The sequence below is a fragment of the Sinocyclocheilus rhinocerous genome, unplaced genomic scaffold (genome assembly GCF_001515625.1).
Source record: "Sinocyclocheilus rhinocerous isolate Xijiao unplaced genomic scaffold, SAMN03320098_v1.1 scaffold507, whole genome shotgun sequence".
Taxonomy (NCBI): domain Eukaryota; kingdom Metazoa; phylum Chordata; class Actinopteri; order Cypriniformes; family Cyprinidae; genus Sinocyclocheilus; species Sinocyclocheilus rhinocerous.
This window is the reverse complement of record NW_015649561.1, coordinates 732,791-757,612: the sequence shown is the minus strand read 5'-3', so window position 1 is coordinate 757,612 and position 24,822 is coordinate 732,791. Positions and strand designations below refer to the sequence as shown.

At 37.4% G+C, this 24,822-nt stretch overlaps 1 protein-coding gene across 1 annotated transcript in view; it reads left to right on the top strand.

Moving 5' to 3' along the window:
• The window catches only part of LOC107710595 (retinal-specific ATP-binding cassette transporter), a 41,046-nt gene that overhangs the window by 12,236 nt on the left and 3,988 nt on the right, over window positions 1–24,822 (top strand). The window contains exons 9-44 of the mRNA XM_016515407.1: window positions 3,105–3,345; window positions 3,478–3,617; window positions 4,537–4,653; window positions 5,126–5,323; window positions 8,727–8,932; window positions 10,166–10,342; window positions 10,847–11,069; window positions 11,388–11,609; window positions 12,204–12,408; window positions 12,514–12,606; window positions 12,741–12,798; window positions 12,877–13,088; window positions 13,462–13,599; window positions 13,744–13,925; window positions 15,146–15,245; window positions 15,342–15,547; window positions 16,123–16,177; window positions 16,322–16,375; window positions 16,814–16,968; window positions 17,200–17,324; window positions 17,413–17,511; window positions 17,678–17,870; window positions 17,964–18,055; window positions 18,143–18,178; window positions 18,655–18,760; window positions 18,887–18,961; window positions 19,086–19,255; window positions 19,821–19,998; window positions 20,122–20,237; window positions 20,327–20,474; window positions 20,673–20,796; window positions 23,170–23,299; window positions 23,515–23,635; window positions 23,830–23,892; window positions 24,002–24,108; window positions 24,184–24,325. Of these exons, the coding sequence (XP_016370893.1) occupies window positions 3,105–3,345; window positions 3,478–3,617; window positions 4,537–4,653; window positions 5,126–5,323; window positions 8,727–8,932; window positions 10,166–10,342; window positions 10,847–11,069; window positions 11,388–11,609; window positions 12,204–12,408; window positions 12,514–12,606; window positions 12,741–12,798; window positions 12,877–13,088; window positions 13,462–13,599; window positions 13,744–13,925; window positions 15,146–15,245; window positions 15,342–15,547; window positions 16,123–16,177; window positions 16,322–16,375; window positions 16,814–16,968; window positions 17,200–17,324; window positions 17,413–17,511; window positions 17,678–17,870; window positions 17,964–18,055; window positions 18,143–18,178; window positions 18,655–18,760; window positions 18,887–18,961; window positions 19,086–19,255; window positions 19,821–19,998; window positions 20,122–20,237; window positions 20,327–20,474; window positions 20,673–20,796; window positions 23,170–23,299; window positions 23,515–23,635; window positions 23,830–23,892; window positions 24,002–24,108; window positions 24,184–24,325 (5,007 nt within the window). The remainder of the gene's footprint in view (window positions 1–3,104; window positions 3,346–3,477; window positions 3,618–4,536; window positions 4,654–5,125; window positions 5,324–8,726; window positions 8,933–10,165; window positions 10,343–10,846; window positions 11,070–11,387; window positions 11,610–12,203; window positions 12,409–12,513; window positions 12,607–12,740; window positions 12,799–12,876; window positions 13,089–13,461; window positions 13,600–13,743; window positions 13,926–15,145; window positions 15,246–15,341; window positions 15,548–16,122; window positions 16,178–16,321; window positions 16,376–16,813; window positions 16,969–17,199; window positions 17,325–17,412; window positions 17,512–17,677; window positions 17,871–17,963; window positions 18,056–18,142; window positions 18,179–18,654; window positions 18,761–18,886; window positions 18,962–19,085; window positions 19,256–19,820; window positions 19,999–20,121; window positions 20,238–20,326; window positions 20,475–20,672; window positions 20,797–23,169; window positions 23,300–23,514; window positions 23,636–23,829; window positions 23,893–24,001; window positions 24,109–24,183; window positions 24,326–24,822) is intronic.

Below are 24,822 nucleotides of genomic sequence, written 5' to 3'. Positions count from 1 at the left end.
AAGACCCTTATTTTAGCATCCAGGAAGCTCCTCACTTCCCTTCAGCTCTTCAGAAAGCTCCATGAGAGACGTTAGGAAAGTGTGTGTGTTACAGATCATTTTTGTCTATCACATAAACCTCAGTTTCTTTATTAAATCACCATAACCTAATTTTGTGTGCTTTATGAGGACAGAAAGTGTTTATATGACCAGTTCATGCATGTGTATCATCACTCCTGTTTCACAAATATGTGAAAGCGCATTCCACTGAGGTCACATCCTGTAGGTGGAGTATATTTCTTTCCCTTTTGCTCGGGTGACAGAAAGCCTGGCCAACTAATGCTATCACCCATCACTAAATCAGTATGAATGTGTATAAATGGGAAGTAAGGAGGTAAAGTTTTAGTTTAGTGGAGGTTGAGCAATGACTCATTCCTCATACTGAAAGCCTCTATGGAAATCTTCGTCACTTATTTTGACCTGGTTTGACTTATTTTGGCTATCATGGTGTGCATTAGAGTTCATGACCCACTGAAGAGTGCTGGATCTCACGTTCACCCCGATAATCGGCTGGCCTCGTATTTTGAGAGAGCAGTGATTGTTAGGCTTTGTGGTTCAGTCTGTATGATTTGATTTTTTCTGTGAAACACACAAAAAATATATTTTAAAGAATGTTGAATCTGTTTTTGTCTGTACAATGAAAGTCAATGGGGTTCAAAACAACACTGGACATTGTATGGACAAAAACATCTTTATTTCTATACAGAGTTTACAAGATGTTGGGATTAATTGCAAACCTGGTTCTTACCTTATTTTTACCTCCAGGATGCCAAATTCAGCCACAACTGTGCTTTAGGGTTGATTTAGGGATATCCTCTTCAAGGATGTGCGTCTTTAGGTTGCCACGTTGTTGTGTTTTGAGAATAGTTTCTGGCAGATAAAACATGTAAACCTGGATAGAGAGGTTCAGACGAGGCTGGTCAAACAATTTGGGGACATAAACATAACTCTTGCCTTAAAAGTGTGCAGGGCTGTTTTATTCTAAAATATTGTGGTATTATTCTAAACTGTGCTGTTATTCAAAAATAAAGTAATAATCCCCAAGAAGCCATGGTTTACAGTGAATTTATAACAGCTAAGGGGCGTTGTTAGGCACGACCCCCTTAGCTGTTATAAATTCACTGTACCCCACGTCTTCTCGGGGCTTATTTCTTATATAAAACGGCTATTCCATATACGTATTAAGGTTTCACTAAATAAAACAGAGCAAATAAAGTGTAATGATATTAATAAACACAGTATTCTTCCACCAAACAATGTAGTTCCTCAGAAACAGTTGTGGTTACACACAAAGTAAACAAAGGTGTATGTTTGTAGAGTAATTTACAACAGCTTCGAACGCGGCTCAACCAATCAGAATCAAGGACCCGAACTATCCGTTTAATAATATTAAGTATAAAGAATGAATAGGTACAGTACCGTTGGTAAAAAATTATTTATGTATTTGAAAATTTTTAGTTTTTTTGGTAAAAAAAAAATACAGTAAAATAGTACAATTTTATTGAAATTGTATTACATTTATTATTACAATTATGACAATTTTACTACAATTTAAAATACTGTAACTGTTTTCAAATTGAATATATTTAATTTTTTTATTATTAATGTTGCAAACCATTGTGTTGCTTAGTATTTTCTGGAAACCGTGATACATTTTTACAGGATATTTTGATAAATAGAAAGTTTAAAAGAACGTCTCGGTTACGTATGGTAACCCTCGTTCCCTGAAGGAGGGAACGGAGACGTCACGTCGTGACCGACGAATTGGGATATCGCTTCGATAGACCAATCTACTTCGACTGTAAACTAAACGAGCCAATGCACATTGGCATGCAATTATTGCATCCAGCTGCCGCTGATCACAGCGTGAGCATAAAAAGGCAGCCGGTGCAATGCATACCAGGTTCCGCCCCCTTGCGAGTAGCGGAGTCTGGTTCGCAGCTCCGAGATGGTCATCTTCCCGCAATGAGAACATGACTCATCCACGAAGGCCACCTCAGCGTGCTTAATGCCCAGACACGTGAGGCAGCGATCGTGACCATCACCCGGTGCCAGGTAACGACCGCACCCAGAAACGCACGGGTGAAACGGCATCCTTATAAGGACGATCCGTCGTCTTTATAAAGACGCACCCGTGTAGCTCTTTTAGAGAAATTTGCTCTTTTTAGGAAATGCTCTTTTAGTGCTGAGGCGCACAGGGGAGATGGCCGCTTTGCAACACGACAGGGGGTGGTGCAGCCTGAAGTGCGCAACCCACTCGACACTGGAACGACCACCGCTGAAGCGCCGTCCCGCCAACACAGAAAGCTTCCGAGAGCGTACTGAACTCGTAGTTCTCGAAATAAACATAGAGCAGAACGATGTTGTCGCTCGGCTCCAAAGCGAAAAGCTGGTATGCATTGCACCTGCTGCCTTATTATACTCACGCTGTGATCAGCGGCAGCACGACGTGACTCGTAGTGACCGACTGAAAGGGAACAGCATTTACTGTTAAGGAAATGGAAATATTTTGTAACATTACAAATTACTTTATTGTCACTTTTGATCAATTTGATGAATACAATTTCTATAAAATTAATTTCTTTAAAAAAATAAATCTTTTCTGATTCCAAATTTTTGAATGGTTGTGTCTATTCGTTATATTTAGCTTTATATTATAAGTCTTCTCACGTAAGAGTGGTGTTATCAGTCATAATGACTTGCATCCTTAAAGAAATAGCTAACACAAATGTTCTCTGAGCATTTATTACTCTCAGGTTGTTTAAAACCTGTTTGTTTGTTTTTTTCTTTGAATAACTAAAGGAGATGTTCAGCAGAATGTCCAAGTTGCTATTTCCCATAAAATGAAAGTAGTTGGTGACTCAAGCTCAAAAAGTTATTTAAAGCATCCTAAAATGATCATATGATTTGTACTGAAAACCTTGACTTCCTCCAGCTATCATGCCCTGATGCATTTAAGGCCCATACATAAATTAATATGTACATACTGTAGCTGCTATGTAGAGTTTATTTTTAAAATCCGGCTGTAAAAGTTTACATTTACTAAAATGGCCTTCCTCTCACAGCTTGCGGAGAGGCCCAGCTCCCAGGACTTGATGCGGGTCATGTACTCCATCTTCCAGTCCGGGGGTCCCTCGTCCTTCAGTCAGCTGATGTCCACTGTATCGGATCTCTTCTGCGGATACCCAGAGGGTGAGATCACCCGGGTCTTCTCCTTTAATTGGTATGAGGACAACAACTACAAGACTTTCCTAGGCATCAACAGCTCCAGAGGACACGACAGCTACACCTATGACAAGACAGCAAGTGAGAGCTATTGATCTGTCTGTTCTGTTAATTTCACTTTTTTCTCTCTTTCACTTTCGCTTTGTTCTAATTTCTCTTTTTCACTTTCTTTTTCTTGCTCTGTCTCTCTTTCACTCTCTCTTTGGCCCACAGCTCCATTTTGTAATGCACTGACGCAGAACCTAGAGTCGAACCCTGTTACGAAAATCATGTGGAATTCAGTGAAGCCTCTGGTGATGGGGAAGATCCTCTACACCCCAGACTCCCCAGCTGTCAGAAAGATATTAAAAAGTGTAAGATACAAATATCCAGCTACTTTCACACATGCACTGTCTTGTAACCACTGACAATGAAACCATACACTAATGTTTGGGGTGTCGGTAAGATTTTTAAAATGTTTTTAGAAGTCGTCACTTATGCTCAGCATGCATTTATTTGATCAAAAATACAGTAAAAGCTGTAATATTGTGAAATATTATTACAATTTAAAGTAGCAGTTTTCTATTTGAATATATTTTAACGTTATTAATTCCTGTGATGGCAAAACTGAAGCCATTTCTCAAATCTTCAGTGTCACATGATTCAGAAATCATTCTAATATGCTGATTTGGTGCTCAAGAAATGTTTCTTATTAATATCACTGTTGATAAACAGTTGCACTGTTTAATATTTTTTATCATGGAAACCATGATACATTTTTCAGATTCTTTGAAAGTTCAAAAGAACAACATTTATATGAAATACAAATAAATACAATCTTACGAATGTCTTTTCTGTCACTTTTGATCAGTTTAATGCAACCTTACTGAAAAAAGTAACTGATAGTAACTTCAGTAACTGAAGTGACCAATTCCACACATTTGAATGGTATACAGTGGGGATAGAAAATCTGAGACCACCATTGAAAATGCTTCTTTTTCTTTAATGACAGCAGCACTCGAACTCCACAAATTTGTGCAAAACCTGAATATCATGTTCTCCAGCATTATTTGAGATGATCCAAAGAGCATATTGTGTGCTTCAATTCAATTATGTGTGTCAAGGCTACACTTATATATTTTTTCCATCTGGATTGTTGTTTTTGTTTCAATGAGCTGGAACATTGCTGAGTCAGTTGTTTTGTTATTGTGCATCCCTGTAGACAGGTTAAGGTGCCCTGTACAGTGTGATGCTGACAATCCATATGAATTTGTGTGTGTATGTTTTGTCCAGGCCAACACTACTTTTGAGGAGCTAGAGAGGTTGCAGAAAATGGGGAAGGTCTGGGAAGAGGTGGGACCGCAGCTCTGGGAATTCTTTGAGAACAGCGTTCAAATGAACATGATACGGGTAACGTATCTGTTTCTTTTCATCTCATACACACATGCACACACACCTCCCTTTATCCCTTCACATGCCACATTATTCCAATAATCTCCTGAATATACAATCCACTGTCCTCCTTTGGTCTCTGTGTAATCTGTCATGAGATTACGTTGTTATATTTTATTATCTGTTATGATACGTATCTATAAGTGATTTAATTCTTAAATACTGTCTTTGTATACACTACAGTTAAATTATTTGGGGTCTGTAAGAATTTTTTGTAAGAAATTTAATTAAGCAAGGATGCATTATATTGATCAAAGGTTACAGTAAAAACAATTATAATGTTACAAAAGATTTATATTTCAAATGAATGCCGTTCTTTTGAACTTTCTATTAATCAAAGTAAAACAAAAAAATGTATTGTGGTTTCCACAAAAACTAAGCAGCACAACCGTTTTCACAACTGTCTCTCTCTCTTTCCAACCCACTGCAGGACACACTTAGAAACCCCACAGTGATGGACTTTTTGGACAGGCGTCTTAAAGAAACACAGTTGTCCACCAAAGACATCCTTAACTTCCTGCACAATGGCCCAGAGCAGGACAGATATATGAACATGACAAACTTTGACTGGAGAAACGTCTTTAGTCTGGCTGATCAGGCTATTCGGATGTTCAACCGGTACAGTGAGGTAAGGGCAGTCGTCAATTCAATTTAGGTTTAGGGATAAGTTAGTTAGAACTGACAAAAATGGCATTTAGTAAATGTACTCTTTTAAAACACCTCACGTTTCCTTTAGAACCGAACCAGATGAAACCAGATGAAATTTTAGTAGTCTGAATGACATGCAAACATTTTATGCAAACATATCTTGTTTGAAACCAGTTTCAGCATTTTTCAGCTTACAAACACTTCCACAAGTGGAGTGTGCATTGAAAACCAAAAGGAATGTTATTTAGCACTGTAATATATTATTTTGGTACATAACTTTACAATGACTATTTCTGCAGTTGTTCCACCCGTAGGTGGTGACAAGTGACTGTCTTTCATTAAACTGATTTGTTTAAAAACACTGGAGTGAAACAATCATTTGTTCCACAGACAAAAACACTGATTCATTCTGGAACAAAACAAAAATTCATTCAACAGATTCATTCAAAAACACTGTTTCATTTACTCAACAGATTTGTTCAAAATATTGATTCATTCTAGAATTAAACAATTTACTCAATAAATTTGTTCAAAAACACTGATTCATTGAAGATTAAAACAATAATTTACTCAACAGACTTGTTCAGGAACACTTATTCAATCTAGATCAAACCATAATTCACTCAACAGATTTGTTAAAAAACACTGATTCAATCTAGATCAAAACAATAATTTACTCAACAGATTTGTTCAAAAGCACTGATTTATTCTTGAACAAAACAAAAATGTATTCATCAGATTTGTTCAAAAACACTGATTCATTCAAGATTAAAACAATAATTTACTCAACAAATTTATTCAAAAACACTGATTCATTCTGGAACAAAACAATAATTTACTCAACAGATTTATTCAAAAACACTGATTCATTCTGGAACAAAACAATAATCAATTCAACAGATTAATTCAAAAACACTGATGCATTCCAGATCAAAACAATAATTCACTCAACAGATTTGTTCAAAAACACTGATTAATTCTTGATCAAAACAATAATTTACTCAACAGATTTGTTAAAAAAAACTGATTAATTTCGGAACAAAACAATAATTTATTCAGCAGATTTGTTCAAAAACACTGATTCATTCTTGATCAAAACAATAATTTACTCGACAGATTTGTTCAAAAACACTGATTCATTTATATCAACACTGATATATTCAAGAGCGAAACAATCCTTCACTCTACAGATTCATTGACAAAACTGATTCATTCTAAAGCAAATGGAGTTAGATTGTGAAAGCAGGAATGAAAGGAATTATAGGAGTGAAAGGAATATTATTTAGCACTGTAATATATTAATATTGGCAAATATTATTAATGATCCATAAATAGAGTCAAAATTAATACATCCTTTATCTATGCCCCTAAAACATTTAGCTCTGTCCAGATTCGGGCTCCAGCCCTTTCCGCGATGTCAAGCGATGCCCCCGTGTTGAGCATCTCCATACAAACCAGCCTATCTGTTCCTCACTTGACAGAATGAGGCTCTTTAGCTCTGAGCACCACAGCTCTCATTCTGCAGAGCACTGATTGCTGTCAGCACATCACCACAAGAAAGACCACTTAGCACGGCTATATAGAGCCCACCGTGGCCAGATGGGTGAAAGGGAAAAGAACAAGCAAGCTGTCAACAGCATGCAGGCCGCTCTATTGTGCGGCTTTGATTAAGTGGGGAGTGGGTGGGAGAGCCACCATTTGCCAGCACCGTGTTGTTTTTTGTGGACGGGGGGCTTCATTGAGAAACAAGAGGGGCAAATCACTCAGCTTCACTCTGTTACCTCACCTCCCAAGCCATGACCGGCCCCTGTCCCATAAGCTGGAGGCCGGCCTCTTCTCGCAAATTGATTAGAGTGGGACAGCAATGGTGGGAGAGGGCTATCATAGGGCGACCCAGCCTCCCTTTGTCTACATCCAAATGGCGAGCCTTCATGCTTTATAAACAAACCTTACCCGTTTAGCCTGTTAGCTATAGCTGTCACTCCTCAGCCTTGCTCAAATGTTACCTTGAAGAGCTGCGGGATCATTGGTCACTGAAAAAATATAATTGTGTTCTCTGAATTTTGGTTTATTTGTGGTTTTTCAGTCCATGAGCTCAAGCTGAGTGCCTCTGAATGTGAATGTTGTGTTTTTCAATTGAAATGTGTTGAGAACATGTGAGTCCTGCAGGGGTTCCATTGAATCTTTCCATTCAGTTGTTTGTTCAGGACCTCTGGTGGCATTGTACATTACTGTGAATGACTCCATTAGATATGGTGCGCATGAAGTAGGAGGCCTCTCGTTTCTAGTGTGGTGGCATGTGATGTGAGAGCGAGCCGTTCACTCAGCTATTGTACAGCAGTCCTCCAGTGAAGAGCCAACACAGACTCTGTGATTTTCCCATGTCATTGATGCGCTTTGAGAACAAGAGGCCTGCTACATAGAGAACTGCTTCGGCTCTTGAAGCGCGACATTCTTACATACCAATGTGCACATACACATTATTATACAACATTATTAGTTCCAGTCTTTGAATCTGATTGGCTGCTGTGTTTGCACGCTCTAGGCTGACTGTCAATCTGTGCATTAGTGGTAGGGATTTTACAGTGACTCTTTCTACAGTTGCATTGTTACGCTAGTCAACCAGTTTGTTCAAAAACACTGATTCATTCAGGAGCAAAACAATCATTCACTTAACAGATTCGTCCAAAAACACAGATTCATTTAGCAGCGAAACAATCATTCACTCAGCAGTTTCTTTCAAAAATAATGATTCATTCAAGAGCAAAACAATCATTTACTTAACAAATTTGTTCAAAAACACAAATTCTTTCAGGAGCAAAACAATCATTCCCTCAGTAGATTTGTTCAAAAACACTGCTTCATTCAGCAGGGAAACAATCATTCCCTCAACAGATTTGTTTTAAAAAAGCACAGATTCAGAGCAAAACAATGATGCATTTGACAGGTTTGTTTAAAAACACTGATTCATTCAAGAATGAAACACCACTACTGTCTGTTGTTGCTATGTTTAGAATTATTTTTGTTGGTGGAGCAAAAATAGACAAATTAATGGCAATATTGTGTCTAAAATGGAAGTTGTTGATTATTAATTTAATGTTTATTGAATGGTCTGTTTTATAAAAACAAGTTCACATTTGCAGTTGTGCTGTTCATCTGAATATTCATAACAACAGTGGGACAACAGCACTTGCTTGTGCAGTATTTCTTCGCAAGCAAAAAATAAATAGTACTAATAGTAGTAATAGTACTTAAACACTAAATAAATAGTATTAAACTAAGATTTATAATTCGCCCTGCATCGTTTGTTCATCTATATATGATCCACCACAAGAACATATAGGATTCAGCATTCAAACATGTTTTTTTCCATTTCCTCACAGTGTATAAGTCTGGATAAGTTTGTGGGTCACATGGATGAGAATCTGATGACCCATCAGGCTCTGCACCTGCTGGGGGAGAATAAGTTCTGGGCAGGTCTGATCTTCATGGACATGTACCCCTGGACCACAGAACTGCCCCGCCATGTCAAGTTCAAGATCCGAATGGACATTGATGCAGTGGAACGCACCAACAAAATCAAAGACAGGTGAGAGGTCATCCATAATTGTGTAGGATGAAACTGCTACATTGTTCATCTGATCTAATAAGGGTTGTTCCTTATGTACCTTAGGACTGGGTGGAGACCATTAAACCACTGAAGCAGAGTCAAACTGAATCTTTTTAATATCCATCTCAATCGCCAATTTTAAAGAAACCATTTTGGCATTTAGCACGTAGGCCTACTCGTCAAAATCATAGTAAAAATGAATAATGAGGTTTTATGGTTTGAGGGACGGCAAGCAAATGTTTAAACTCTTTAAAATCTCATTTTAACTTTAATGTGATCAGGGTTGAGGGAACACTGAAGGAACATTAGATTATAAGTTCATGTCTCATCTTTCAGAGTACATGTTCTGATTCATCTTTTATATAAAAATTGATTGTGTAAGGAGAGAATAGAAGATCTTCTCTTAATTGTTCATGTAAGGTGTTACTGCTCAACACACTATTGTTAGAGCATGAGAAAGAGCAGGCTCAATCATACATCCTACGTGGAGCTCCAGTGTGCTGTGCCGTGCAAAATGACACCACTCATTACTGAGAGTCTCTCTGGAGCACAAAACATGCCTGCAGGTGTTAGTCTGGTTAGATCTCACTGTAGCCGTCCTTCTTTGACACAAGAAGACAAATATCCAAGGATTGAATCACACTGTGGGCCTGTGGGTTCATTGTGTTTTCATTATGTGGGCATAATGCAAAGTGCAGCCACTATAAACAAACAATGTGAATTGGATTACAAATTGTGATTTTTGCCACTCCTATTGAAATTGTTTGGACTAATTTTAAGCATGTTTTATGAATTGTGGAAAAACTTTTAGTATTGCAAAATTTCAGCATTATTATAAGTATGCAAGAATCTTCTTGGCTTTGACTTTTTTGTGATGCCTTCCCAGTAAAGTAGGAGGTTGAAATTTCTATACATGTCATGTCAAACAAGCCCTCCAACACTCTCTAAAGTTTCATGGTGCTGGGATATTTATATATCTCACTAACCCCCTGAAAGTACACATTTAGAGGCTTAAAGTTGCATTGACTTTTATAGACGTCTTCCCAGTGAGCTAGAAGGCTGAATTTTAAGTATGTTCATCTCAGAGCAGCCCAGTGACACTCTATAAAGTTTTATTCATCAGCTCAAGAAACATTTTGTGTTCTTGTTCTTGTTCATGTTTAAAACTTTTTGAATTAGCACCAAATAAAAGTTTCCCTCCATTTCTCTTAGGTACTGGGACCCTGGCCCAAGGGCAGACCCTGTGGAGGACCATCGCTACATTTGGGGAGGTTTTGCCTACCTGCAGGACATGATTGAACACGGAATCCTGAAGTTACACACAGGTCATGACTGGCCATTAGGGGTTTACCTGCAGCAGATGCCCTACCCCTGCTATGTGGATGACATGTGAGTGATGGCTGAAATTATGAGGCCAGAAAGTGCTAACTGACCCTATCCCATAATATCATACCTGCTTAGAGGGATAGTCCACCCAAAAATGAAAATGCTGCCATCACTTACCTTCATGTTGTTCCAAACCTGTATGCCTTTCTTTCTTCTGCAAGCACAACAGATATTTTAAAGAATGTTGGTAACCAAACACTTCCAATCCCATTGATTTCCTTTATATTTTTTTCAACATTCAGTCGAAGTCGAAGGGACCTGACACTGTTTGATTACCAACATTCTTTAAAATATCTTCTTTTATGTTCCACAGAAGAAAGAATGCCAAAAAGGTGTGTAAATGATAACAGAATTGTCATTTTTGGGCATCTTCAAGTCCATTTTAATGAAGTCAAGAAATAATCACATTTGACTCCATTCACATTATTTCATGGCATATGGTTCTCAATGAAACCTTGCAATTACGCCAATATCCAATGGAACTTTTTTGTTTTGTCCCATGTCAAGGTTCATGCTGACTCTAAACCGCTGTTTCCCCATCTTCATGGTGCTGGCCTGGATCTACTCAGTGTCCATGATTGTGAAGAGCATTGTGCTGGAGAAGGAGATGAGGCTGAAGGAGACGCTGAAGGCCATGGGCGTCTCTAATGGAGTCATCTGGCACACATGGTTCATCGACAGCTTCCTCGTGATGACCACCAGCACTGCTCTGCTGACTGCCATTATCATGGTGAGGAAGAAATGTGATGACTGATGAACCATGTCAATTGAACTTTGTCCCTCTGAGACTTTCTCAGATTTGTTGCATTGTGACCTCTGCTGGATGTATGTTGGTAGTACATATCTGTCATCTCATCGTCTCATCTGTCACTCTCCCTTACTCCTTTTTCTCTGTCAAGTATTTCTTAGAATTTGCATGGACCATATCCTGTATTTTTGGTATTGCTACCTCATTGGTAGCAATACAAAGAAAGAGAGATGTGTGACGATAAAATAATTTACACTGCAAATAAAAGAGTATCCCAATTTTTTTTGTCTTTGTCCTCAGGTAGGCAAAGTGCTAAATTACAGTGATCCCATCATCCTGTTTCTGTTTCTACTCACGTTCACTGTGGCCACTATTATGCAGTGTTTCTTGATGAGTGTGTTCTTCAATAAGGCCAACTTGGCTGCGGCTTGCAGTGGCATCATCTACTTCACCCTCTACCTCCCTCACATCCTCTGTTTCGCCTGGCAGGATCGCATTACCAAGGAAATGAAGTTAGCTGTGGTGAGTCCACTATGCTGTTCCACTTCTCTTCTGATTTATCCAATCTCAAACGCCAGTATTCAAAGTAACTGAAAACGTTATCAATTAGTGATTCTTCACCACTAGGGGGCCTCAGCAAACTTCTAAGAGGGTCTTAAGATGACTAAAAGTTTTACATTTAAATGAATCAATTATTATTATTAAGATAATCAAATTCTAATCTAAATTAAAATGTTAAAAACACATACAATAATATTTAAATAGAAATGTTTAATAGTAATAATAAATAATAAAAAGAAAACAATACAACTATTTATTTTCATTTTCAATAGCTGTTGTTTTAACTGAAGAAAAGTCACAAAATAATTGTGGTTAATTAATTTAATATATAAATTCTCCCAGTTTGAAAACAAGCAGCTTTGTCAAAATTCCTGCAGAAATATGGGAAATAGTCTATATCAGAGGAGCCTTTGAATATTGTGTATTGAGGTTCAGAACTACTGCTATTTAAGTCTTATTTCATTCAGATACTATTTACATTTGGAAAATAATTTCAGTGGTCAAAATGGCTCTTGCCTGCCGTTAATGTTTTGTGAAATGGTCCTCCTTTTCCAGAGCTTTCTGTCTCCAGTAGCCTTTGGTTTTGGGACAGAGTATCTGTCCCGCTATGAGGAACAAGGCCTGGGGCTGCAGTGGGACAATATTTGTACAAGTCCTCTAGAGGGTGATGAGTACTCCTTCTTCACTTCCATTCGCATGATGCTATTGGATGCAGTTGTCTATGCTTTTTTAGCTTGGTATCTCGATAATGTCTTTCCAGGTCAGTTTCTTTCAAATCACTGCACTAAATGTTACTAACAAGAGAAAATATGCTTTTGAATGTGTGTGTATGTGTGCTTACTTCTTTTTACCATTGGCTTTTCAGGCCAGTATGGCATCGGTCGGCCCTTTTATTTCCCACTGCAGCCCTCTTACTGGCTGAAGCCGACACCTCAACCCTCACAGATTCCAGATCCAGGTATGGTTGATTGTTTACAGCTGATATTAACATCCATCTTGTATGATTTGATCAGAAGTTTACAGAATTAAATACAGGTGTAGACAGGGCCTACATTACATTCATTTTGTGAACTCACCCACATGTCTCTGAAGGCCCTGAGAAGCGTGTGGTAAACAACGTGGAGAAGCAAAAACCATACATCAATGGAAAGCTTATTTATTCAGCTTTAAGATGATGTATACATCTCAATTTCAAATATTGACCCTTATGGCTAGTTTTGTGGTCCAGGGTCACATATTGTAAATACTCTAGTCTGGTTGCCTCAAAAATTTATATTTTATTTTATTTAATTTCACTCAGCCTGACAGTAGAGGAGCATATTCTCTTCTACTCTCTGCTGAAGGGACGTGATCGCAAGGAGGCCATGCAGGAGGTTGAGAACATGCTGGAGGACCTGGGACTGCCTCATAAACGAGATGAGGAAGCACAGAACCTCTCTGGTGGGTCTGAATGCGAACCTGACACAATAAAGTGGTAATCTGTTGTTATGGGGTCTTAATGTTTGCCTGCTGATGATCTGTGTTTTAAACAGATACTTAAAAGTAGGGGAGACAGGGGACATTAAAGTTAAGCTTCATTTTTAGGGCTGATGTGGGTTTCAAATGAAGCAATGAAGCTTTCCTTAAACATAAACATGAAAAATGTGTTTTAAATGCCAACGTTAATTTCTGAGACAACAATAGCACAATTCAACAGTGGTGTAATTGTCATGCTGCTTTATCATGCTGTAATTGTTTGTTTGTGAGAGAGTAAACATCCGGCACTAATGTCTATCAAGTCAGTGTTGTAATTGCGTTTCGACTCTCTCTATAGGGGGTATGCAGAGGAAGCTGTCTGTGGCGATGGCTTTTGTGGGTGGTTCTAAGGTGGTGATACTGGATGAGCCGACATCAGGAGTGGATCCATACTCCAGACGCTCCATTTGGGACCTGCTACTCAAATACCGCACAGGTACTGCCACCTTCTGGCCAAAGAAAACAATTTACACTCTGCAGCTGCTCATGCAATAAGATACAAAACTGATCTTCGTGTTGTTAAATATCTGTATCATTCACTTTCTCTCTCCCATGTCTCTTACACATGCACTTCATCCAGGACGCACAGTAATACTGTCGACTCATCACATGGACGAGGCAGACCTGTTGAGTGACAGAGTGGCCATCATTTCTAAAGGGAAACTACACTGCAGTGGCTCTCCTCTCTTTCTGAAGAACTGCTTTGGAGTGGGTTTCTACCTCACGCTGGTGCGTCGCATGAAAGACCAGCGCAAAAAAGAGGTGAGAGACTTCTGCGAAAGGTCACAATGTTGGTGATTAAGGCAAGACAACACAAGTGAATAAGATATATTTTAACTAATGGAAAAATCACCATACTTCCCCTGATGATTAAGCACATTAGCTGTTTTGTATTACAGTTTTCTGAAATGCTAGGTTTAAATATGCAAATAAGGCGTTATATAATTACATATGCACTCATTTGCATACATTTCCAGCACAGAAATCCATTAAAATATAGATAGAAATAAAACTGTAACTGTGTTTGCCGTTGTATGGTGCTCATGAAGTGAAGATTTCTGACTTAGTGCTTGAGAAAAAAACACAAACCCTTTAAAAATATGTATTGCAATTGAAATCTACTGACACAAATAGATAAAGTGCAATAAAATAACTTTAATGTGTATTTTGTATGTTTTCCACTAGTCTGAACGAACACATGTTAAGGAAGCAAAATGCACAAGCAACACTTCATGCATTGAAAAACAATGGTTTTGTCTGTAGTGTCTTACCTTAAGAATAAAGTGCGCACATGCTTTTATCTAGTTTGTAGTATTTTTATGTATGGTATTTACAATCCACAGCTTTGCTTTGAATGTGCTCGTTGCTTTGTCTGTCAGGATCTTGATACCATTGTTACTATAGCACACAGACACTGAATTATAGTGTTTATATGGACAAGACAGGTTTTAGTCCTGCTTGCAACACAGCATTTTAATAAAGTTTGCCACAAACTGGTTGCACAGTTGCTGCAGACATGAATCGTATCTCACAACTTGATTATCATGTGCCATTTTACACCACATTTACTATTTTCACTTGGTAAATGATAAAAAAAGCCACAAAAAAAAAAAAACGTTAAAATTGGCATGAAACGAACAACAATCATCCTTTCTTCTCTATTGTCCAATTGCAGTGTACAGTATATTCAAGTGAAACATGCATAGATAGATCTATAGTAAATCTATGATAAATTTATAATAAATACTGCAACATTCCATAAAAATAAGGGTGGGAGTTGTTTGTTAATTTAGATTTTATGATGTCTATAAAGCTACCAAAAAAACAGCTTAACAACTGCATACTTTTGTATTGGCAAACACTACAGACCTACAGTAGGTCTATCTAATACAAGAAGAGGCAAACCCCCAAAAATATCATTTAAAAGCTTGGAAGTGCGATTTGATTGTGTCCTATAAGAGTTCTTTGACTGTGCTCTTCAGAATGAGTGTGACTGTGCATCTGAGTGCTCCTGCACCTGCTCCACTTGCACCAGATATAAAGAGGAAAGTCATGCATTACAACCTGAGAGAATACTGGACGGTCAGTGTACTTACAACTCAACATATACAGTGATACAACAGCCACTTTAGTCTCATTTCTTCAAAAACAAATCTTTTTTGCTATCTCATTACACAGGGAACGTTGAGAGCATCACTACTCTGATTCATCACCATGTACCTGAGGCGAAGCTGATTGAAATGATTGGTCAAGAGATGACCTATCTGCTGCCAAACAAAGGTTTTAAATATCGTGCATACGCAAGCCTTTTCCGCGAACTGGAGGAAACGTTGGGTGACATGGGCCTCAGTAGCTTTGGCATATCTGACACCTCACTAGAGGAGGTTAGACAACATTTCATGCATTATGCTAGCAACCATTACTATCAGTGATACCTGTCAATAGACTTGTTGTAGAATGTTTGTGTTAGTCATTTATGGATATTAGCAGCATGTATGCATTTTTAGTGTAAGTACGAATCTGTTGCAGTCAGTTGTGACCAGTGTTGTTTTTAACTTACACTATTAACTTTTTGTTGTTGTTGTTAACTGAAATAAAGCTGTATAACTATTATCCGTATTAATTAGTTGTATTATAAATATTAGATTCATATTAAGAGATAAAACTTAAACTTTAAAAACAATGTTTCTTTGGCAACTAGGTGGAATAAAATTGTTGAGTAAGTTGAAACTAAAATTTAAATTTAAATAAGCGAAATTGAAATATTTACAAAAAAAGTTCAATAAAATGACGAAAACACATAACAAAATTATAAAAAAATAGAAGCTAATTCAAAATATTAATAAATACTATAACAGTATATAAATAAAATAACACTGGTTGTTACTGTGCAGAGTTGTATAGATACAGTAAGTGTGTGCTCACTGATGTTTTAAGAAATTGTGTTGTGTATATCTAGATCTTTCTGAAAGTTACAGCAGATGGAGAAGCAGCCAACAGCTCTGTCACACCAGGTGAATATCCTCATATTACTTATATTTACAGTCATAATTACAGACATGTATCTCATAAGTACATTTTTTTTTATTTTATCCTGTACTTTTAATAAACCAATAGTTTATAACACTGTTTGACTGTGTGGTCGCCTACTCCCTCAGAGCAATGGATGCTACAACAGAGGAAAGACAGGGAGGCTGCGAGTAATGTTGAAGGTGAATCGAGATCCCAGATCTCAGCTTTGCTTAGCGCTCATGCTAAGAAGCTAACAGGGCGCTATGAAGGATTTGATTGAGGTGCTGTGCTTTATGTAGAGCTAAAGCTTTTGGCAGATACCAGACCAGCCTAGACTAGTGTAAATTTCCATGATGGCCCAGGCTGGTTTTGTGCTGATTAGTGCTGGTGAACCAGTCAATCATGCTGGTTGATTGGCTGAAAATGTTCCTGGTTAAGCTAGTAAAGCAATAAGGTCTTGCTTGTTAAAGAAACAAATGCAGTCTTGCTGGTTTAAAAATTTGTGCTGGTCAATTGTCAATGGTTAATTAGCCAGGTGAGGACAAACCAGCAGCCTAAATATAATGCTTTGGACCAGTTATGCATTTTTTTTACCAAAGGTCTAATAATGTTACATCCATATCTGGTCTGGTTTACAGATGCTAATGGTGTAAACCCACTGGAGTCTGACAACAGTGCTGGCAGAGCCTCCAGGCAGGTTAAAGGCTTTAGTCTGGTGCTCAAGCAGTTCCATGCTCTTGTGGTCAAGAGATTTCACCATGCCGCACGCAGCCACAAAGATTTTCTTGCACAGGTAAGGTGACATTTACATGTGAACACTGTTCATTCATGTTCAAGGGATAGTTCAATCAAAAATCTTTCTGTCATCATCTACCCATCCTCATGTCGTTCCAAACCTGTATGACTGTCTCTTCTGTGGAACATAAAAGTACAAATTTGTAAAAAAAAAAGTCCTGACCACTTATTTTCTTAAAACAAGTAGCCAGTAAGCAGATGTTTTCTTTACATTTGGCTTTTTTTGTAGATTGTTTTGCCAGCCAGTTTTGTCCTTATTGCTTTGGTCTTCACTATGATTGTCCCACCATTTGGAGAGTATCCCAGTCTGACCCTCACTCCGTGGATGTATGGACCGCAGTTTACCTTCATCAGGTGAAAGTTGTTCTCAGAATCTGACCCATAGTCTGTATGTTTTCATGGGAGTTGTGATTGAAATCCTTACTGTTCTTCTGTGACCCAGTAATGAGCAGCCATCACATCCAAAGATGAGGCACTTCATACAGACATTGCTGAAGGAGCCTGGCATGGGAACACGCTGCATGGCAAATCAGCCTTTGGAGTGAGTTTTTTTTTTCCTGTACTTCTTGGTGTCAAATCAGTGTTTGTAATGTGATATTGTGTTGGAGCAGGCTGGTTTAGTTCTTAGCTAAGAACTCTTTATTGACAGATTTAAAATAGTAGACAGACACTGTTGGACTCTTGTAAATGTGAATATGTGTGCACAGGAGCCTCTTTACCTGCCTAAACACAACTTCTGATTGGGAAGTTCCTCCAGTTTCTCCTGAGGTTGAAAACATCTTATTGAGTCCCGAGTGGGATACAAGAAACCCCTCCCCTTCCTGTGAGTGCAGCACTGATACAAAGCTCACCATGCTGCCCGTCTGTCCGGATGGAGCTGGAGGATTGCCGCCACGCCAGGTCAGGATCTAAGATAGAACTGTAATACTTTAATAGTGATTATGAAGATCGGGGAAGTGGGTTTAGTGATATTTCTTTATTGCTCTGATGTAGAGAAAAGAGCCAACAGGGGACATTTTGCTCGACATGACAAACAAAAACATCTCTGACTACTTAGTGAAGACTTACCCCAAACTCATCAAGACTGAGTGAGCTGTTATAAAAGCAACAATGTGTTAGTAGTATCACTATTCATTTCATTTTATATAATGACTGCTGTTTTTCCTCATATGTAGCTTGAAGAGCAAATATTGGGTGAATGAACAAAGGTAAGGTTTCCGTTTTTTTTTATTTAGTTTTATGTTTGATGTGATTGCTGATATGAAATATTTGAGCAGTTGTCATTTTTAACATAGCCGTTGAAAGCTCACATCAATTTCTTTCTGCATAATGTCTCAAGATTTCAATTAATTTAAGTCAAAAAAGGAAGTTGTCTTTTTTTGTGTGACATGCTAATTTTTTAGCTCATTTTTCTGTAATTACGCATTTATTATGCAATTATGCATTTTTGAAAATTGAAATTTTTACTTTTAAGTGTGGTATTGCATGATCGTTTAGAATGAATTAGTAGAGGCACAGTACAAACAGATTAAAAGAGATGGATAACCAGTCACAAAACCTAAATGAGACTATTTCCCCTAAAAAAAGTCTCATTCAATTGTATCCTAAAATGCAATGTTAGACGTGTTATACATCTGCGTTTACAACAAAAATACACTTGATTAAATCTGTTTTTTCTCCACAGGTATGGTGGTCTCTCTGTTGGTGGACAACTGCCGATTCTTGACGTTGATCCAGAGGAGATTCGGGCTGTTTTTTCCCAGCTTGGACGGATGATGAATATTACAGGGGTATGATATTGTGTATACTACACATAAACGATCATGAGATTTTGATAAGAGGCATTTAAATATATTACTTTCTATTCTGCTTGCATAACATATGCACTGTTGAATGATTGCTTATCTTATCCTTAGGGCCCCTATTCAAAGTCAGTAATGAATGAATTAGAAACATTCTTGCATTACATGGAGAGTGAGTACAATGTAAAGGTATGTTAAACCATCTATTTAAAAATACTGTAGTTTGAAAACGTAAGCATGTCTTACAAATGTGTAAATGCCACTGCATTTTATAAAACTATCAAATTCTTAACTTTTTGCTCCCTTGTCACAGGTGTGGTATAATAACAAAGGCTGGCATGCCATGGTCTCCTTCATGAATGTAGCAAACAATGCCATTCTCCGTGCTTACCTGCCGCCTCACGCCAATCCATCAGAGTACGGCATTACTGCCATCAATCACCCGCTCAACCTCACCAAAGAGCAGCTCTCAGAGGTCACTGTGTGAGTGTCAGTTGACACATAGAAAGGTTTTTGACGAATAGGCCCAGTTTACATCATCTTCCTTGAATGTCCAACATGTTTCGTTATTCTAATCACTTGTCAATCAATCAAAAAGTACATTCACATTGGTGTTGGTAAGATTTTTTAAATCTTTTTGAAAGGGGTCTCTTATCATCACCAAAGCTGCATTTATTTAATCAAAAATACATAAAATTATTTTGTGAATTATTATTACAATTTATATTTTTATATAATTTATGTATTTTAAAATGTTTTTTTTGCAACATTATACATATCTTTATTGTCTTTAAAAAAAAAAAATCAATTTAATGCACCCTTGCTGAATAAGAGTATTAATTTCTATTACAAAAATCAATCTTACTGACCCCAAAATTTTGAACAGTAAAGTATGTAGTCAGGAAATCAGAAACCCCAAAATCTGATAAAACATTGCTTCAATTGTTTTCATACATAAATATAAATACTAAACAAGTGTATGGATAACGTTTTTAAGAATAACATAAAGTCTTGTAGTGAGTAAAATGCTGCTTTTCCTTTTGGACAGTCTCACCACATCAGTGGATGCAGTGGTGGCCATTTGCGTCATCTTTGCCATGTCCTTCATCCCAGCCAGCTTCATCCTCTACCTCATTCAGGAACGTGTCACCAAGGCCAAGCATCTGCAGTTTGTTAGTGGAGTCAGCCCTCTGGTCTACTGGGTCGCCAACTTTTTCTGGGACATGGTGAGATTCATCAGCATTGTGTGTTAACAAGGACAGTTCTGAGAAATGTCAGTCATTAGTCATTGCAAAGTGTGTTTGGATTACCGCTTGATTGCTCACATCCCTTTTGTTTGTTTGTGCCAGATGAACTACTCTGTCAGCACAGCAGTGGTTGTGGGAATTTTCGTGGCTTTTGATAAGAAATGCTACACATCACCGACCAATCTGCCAGCGCTGGTCGCTTTGCTTTGTCTCTATGGGTCAGTCAGTGACTTATGTAGGTTCAGACTCATTTGAAGAAAATCAGCTAAGCACAACAGTGATTTTTCTTTCACTCTTCTCTATGCAGGTGGTCAGTGACGCCCATGATGTACCCCATGTCCTACATGTTCAATGTCCCCAGCACGGCATATGTGTCCCTCTCCTGCATCAACCTTTTCATTGGTATCAACAGTAGCGCCATCACCTTCATCTTAGAGCTCTTTGAAAACAACAGGGTATTTTTTTAATGTCAGTTTTTGTTATAATTTAAATGATACATTATAATTTAGTACCTTTTAGTCTCAGTAATGCTTTAAAGTTACACAGAAAAAAAATTTTTTTGCGTAAAAGTCCATGTTTACCGATAAAGTAACAATTGTCTGGTTCCTTATTTTGTAGTAATTGCTTGTGTTTTTTCTTCACAAATGCTTCAGTCTCTGCTAATGTTTAATGAGGTGTTGAAGAAGATGTTACTGGTCTTCCCTCATTTCTGTCTCGGTCGAGGTCTCATTGATATGGCCATGAACCAGGCCGTGACTGATGTCTATGCCCGATTTGGTAAGTTTATCTATTAACAGTGTTGGGCAGTAACGCATTACTTAGTAACGCATTACTGTAATTTGATTACTATTTTAGTAACGGAGTAATTTAACCAGTTATAATTTTCAAAATAGTAATTAGAGTATTACTAACATAGAGTATTAGAGTATTACTAACAAGCCGAGGTCTCTATACGTTACTGCCGCATTACATTGCTGGCAGAATGCAGTGTTTAATAATCTAGATTGTAAAAAGGATGTAGCACACGCACTGTCGAGTCAAGTGCCAGTGGATTAGAGACCTGCTCCCGTGAGACCCACGCAACAGCAGCGCGGCGCGGGAGAAGATGGGCGAGTGCTGGTGCGGGCGGGTACAGACACTCGTGTGCGTGCGGGATGCGGGAGAATAAAATGATTCACGGGACTCCCGCAAAATAGAAATATCTAGACATAAAATATCTAAAACAAGTGATTACTTTTAAAAGAAGTAATCCGTAATTTGATTACATTTTCAGAGTAACTTGCCCAACACTGTCTATTAACAATACGTAATAATGAAACAACAGTTGTTGTCATGCCTGTTCAAATTGACATAATGTTATTTCCTCAGATTTTTGAAAGTGGATTTGAATGCAATTTCTAAAAATAATCCAGTCCATCTCTAAAAAAAATTAAGCATGTGTATAAAAAGTGTATGTCTAAAATTCTGCGGCAGAAAACATATATTCACTTGTCTAAATCCAATTGAACTGCATCTTCTCGCCTCAAAATTCGTAGATTAGTGACCCTGGACCACAAAACCAGTCATAAGGGTCAGTTTTCGTAATCGATTTGATCTGAAAAAAAAAAAATCTGAAAATCGATTTGATCTGAAAGCTGAATAAATAAGCTTTCCATGGATGTATGGTTAGGATAGGACAATATTTGGCTGAGATACAACTATTTGAATATCTGGAATCTGAGGGTGCAAAAAAATCTAAATATTGAGAAAATCGCCTTTAAAGTTGTCCAAATGAAGTTCTTAGCAATGCATATTACTAATTAAAAATTAAGTTTTAATATATTTACAGTAGATATTTACAAAATATCTTAATGGGACATGATCTTTACTTAATATCCTAATGATTTTTGGCATAAAAGAAAAATCAATAATTTTGACCCATACAATGTATTGTTGGCTATTGCTACAAATATACCCCAGCGACTTAAGACTGGATTTGTGCTCCAGGGTCACATTATTCTCATGTGAAACACAAACAAAAAATGTCACAGTCTCATCCTGTTGTTTATATCATATTATATCATATCATATCATCACTAAGGCTGCATTTATTTGATCAATAATACAGTAAAACCAGTAAAATAGTGAAGTATCATTACAATTTGAAATAACTGTTTGCTATTTGAATATATTGTGATGCAAAGCTGAATTTTCAGCAGCCATTACTTTAGTCTTCAGTGTCACATGATCCTTTGGTGATTTGGTGCTCAAATAACATTTCTTATTACTATCAATGTTGAAAACATTTGTACATTTTTTCAGGAATATTTGATGATTTGAAGTTCAAAAGAGTAGCATTTATTTGAAACAGTAACGCCTTTTGTAAAGACTTCCACTTTTGATTAATTTTGTGTGTCCTTGCTGAATAAAAGTATTAATGTCTAAATGCCTTAATGTATAATGTATTACAAAGGTATTCATAATGTGTGTTGTAATGCATTATATCTTTTTATTAATAATTGTAACCAAAGTTGCATTATATATTGATAATATAATGTGTTCACCATGTGTTTTAATGCATTGTACTTTCTAAATGTTTAACAATCAATAAGTAATGCATTACATAACGCCTTTTGTAAAGACTTCCACTTTTGATTAATTTTGTGTGTCCTTGCTGAATAAAAGTATTAATGTCTAAATGCCTTAATGTATAATGTATTACAAAGGTATTCATAATGTGTGTTGTAATGCATTATATCTTTTTATTAATAATTGTAACCAAAGTTGCATTATATATTGATAATATAATGTGTTCACCATGTGTTTTAATGCATTGTACTTTCTAAATGTTTAACAGTCAATAAGTAATGCATTACAAGGTGCATTACAAGACCAAACTAATTTAAATTAAATTAAAAACTACTTTTATAATGCAATATATATAAAGGCTTTATACCTAAAGTGTTACCAGAAATCTTTCTGACCTGGTAGTGTTAATAATATTAAACAAAAATTGCTAAATAACACTGCTAATATGGAGAACTATGGTAACAAGTGAGGCAGAACTGCCACTGGTGACTCCACAAAAGTAGAATTGCATGATGCAATTTGGATGTTTAATCTTGTGATGATAAGACAACTGTCCTTACAATAAATTCTGTTTTGGCACAGGGGAGGAGTTTTCCATGGATCCATTCAGATGGAACTTTGTGGGGAAGAATCTCTTCTGTATGGCTGTGGAGGGTTTTGTCTATTTCATCTTTAATCTGCTCATCCAGTACAATTTTTTTCTTGATCACTGGTGAGGACAAAAAGACATTCATATTATGTGAGATTCTGCTCAGTTTCATGTCATGTATGTCCAGATTTTTACTCTACAGCTGCAAAAAAGAAAAAAACATTAAAAATGTTACCTTTGATCTGTTTAATATTTAATTGCTATTCTTTGTTTTTTCCATACTGTATCTTAAAACAGCATATGATGGTAACTATTATTTCTGTCTATTATTTGTGTAGGGTGTCAGACTATGGGAAGAGTCCAGTTAAAGATGAAGATGATGATGTAGCTCAGGAGAGAGAGCGCATTTATAAAGGAGGAAACAAGAATGACATCCTTCTAATCCGAGACTTGTCAAAAGTAAGTGGCCAGACCAAAGGCACTTCGCACCGGAGGAACATTTTCATAGCTCCTAGAACTACGCGGTGCGAAAGCGCCTCAAGTGACTAAGATAAAAAGCATCCATTTTATATTTTGTAAGCTATGTCAGAGTTTAACTTGTAGCGTTTTTAATTACCATTATTGCCGTGCTAAAGAGTACAGTCTCATCTTAGACATACAGGCGCAGAAAACGACCAGCAGTGGACAAAATCTGTGTAGGAGTTCCAGCAGGAGAGGTATCACGAAAATACTTTTTATGTGTTTCATTTCTAAGCCATACTGTTGCTCCAATTGAAATGAATGACCGAACAGTAATGTGGGAATCAACTTAAATGTTTTCTGCAGTGCTTTGGGCTTCTTGGTGTAAATGGTGCAGGTAAAACCACAACCTTTAAAATGCTGACCGGAGACACGGATGTGACATCAGGGGAGGCGTCAGTAGCTGGATACAGGTAATATATAAACTATAAAGAGTTGTGTATCTGCATTGGATGCACATGCTAAACATGAACTGTGCTTTTCTTCAGTATTCTCACCAATATCCTGGATGTGCACCAGAATATGGGCTACTGCCCTCAGTTTGACGCCATAGACGAGCTGCTGACGGGAAGGGAGCACCTGTACCTGTACGCTCGCCTCCGTGGGATCCCTGAATCTGAGATTAGCAGAGTAAGTCTCACAGCCAAACACCTCATTCACCTTGGTCAAATCAATTTTCAATCTGACTTAAAGGAATAGTTCACTCTAAAATGAAAGTTTGATGAAAACGGACTCACCTCAGGTCATCCAAGATGTAGAGGAGTTTGTCTCTTCATCAGAACAGATTTGGAGACATTTGCATTACATCACTCGCTCATCCTCCGCAGTGAATGGGTGCCGTCGAATTGAGAGTCCAAACAGCTTATAAACAATCACAAGAATCCACAAGTAATCCACACGACTCCAGTCCATCAAGTTATGTGTTGGGAACTGAAAAGCTGTGTGTTTATAAGAAACATCCATCATTTTAACTTTAAATCATCACTTAAACCTAGCCAAAATATGAGTCTATAAACTATAATAATAATGCTTCCTCCATTGATAAAGTCCATCCCGTGTTGTCCGCTCACATCAAAATCTTGTTTACACAGCTTCACTATCACTTCACTGTCACTTCACAAGACAAA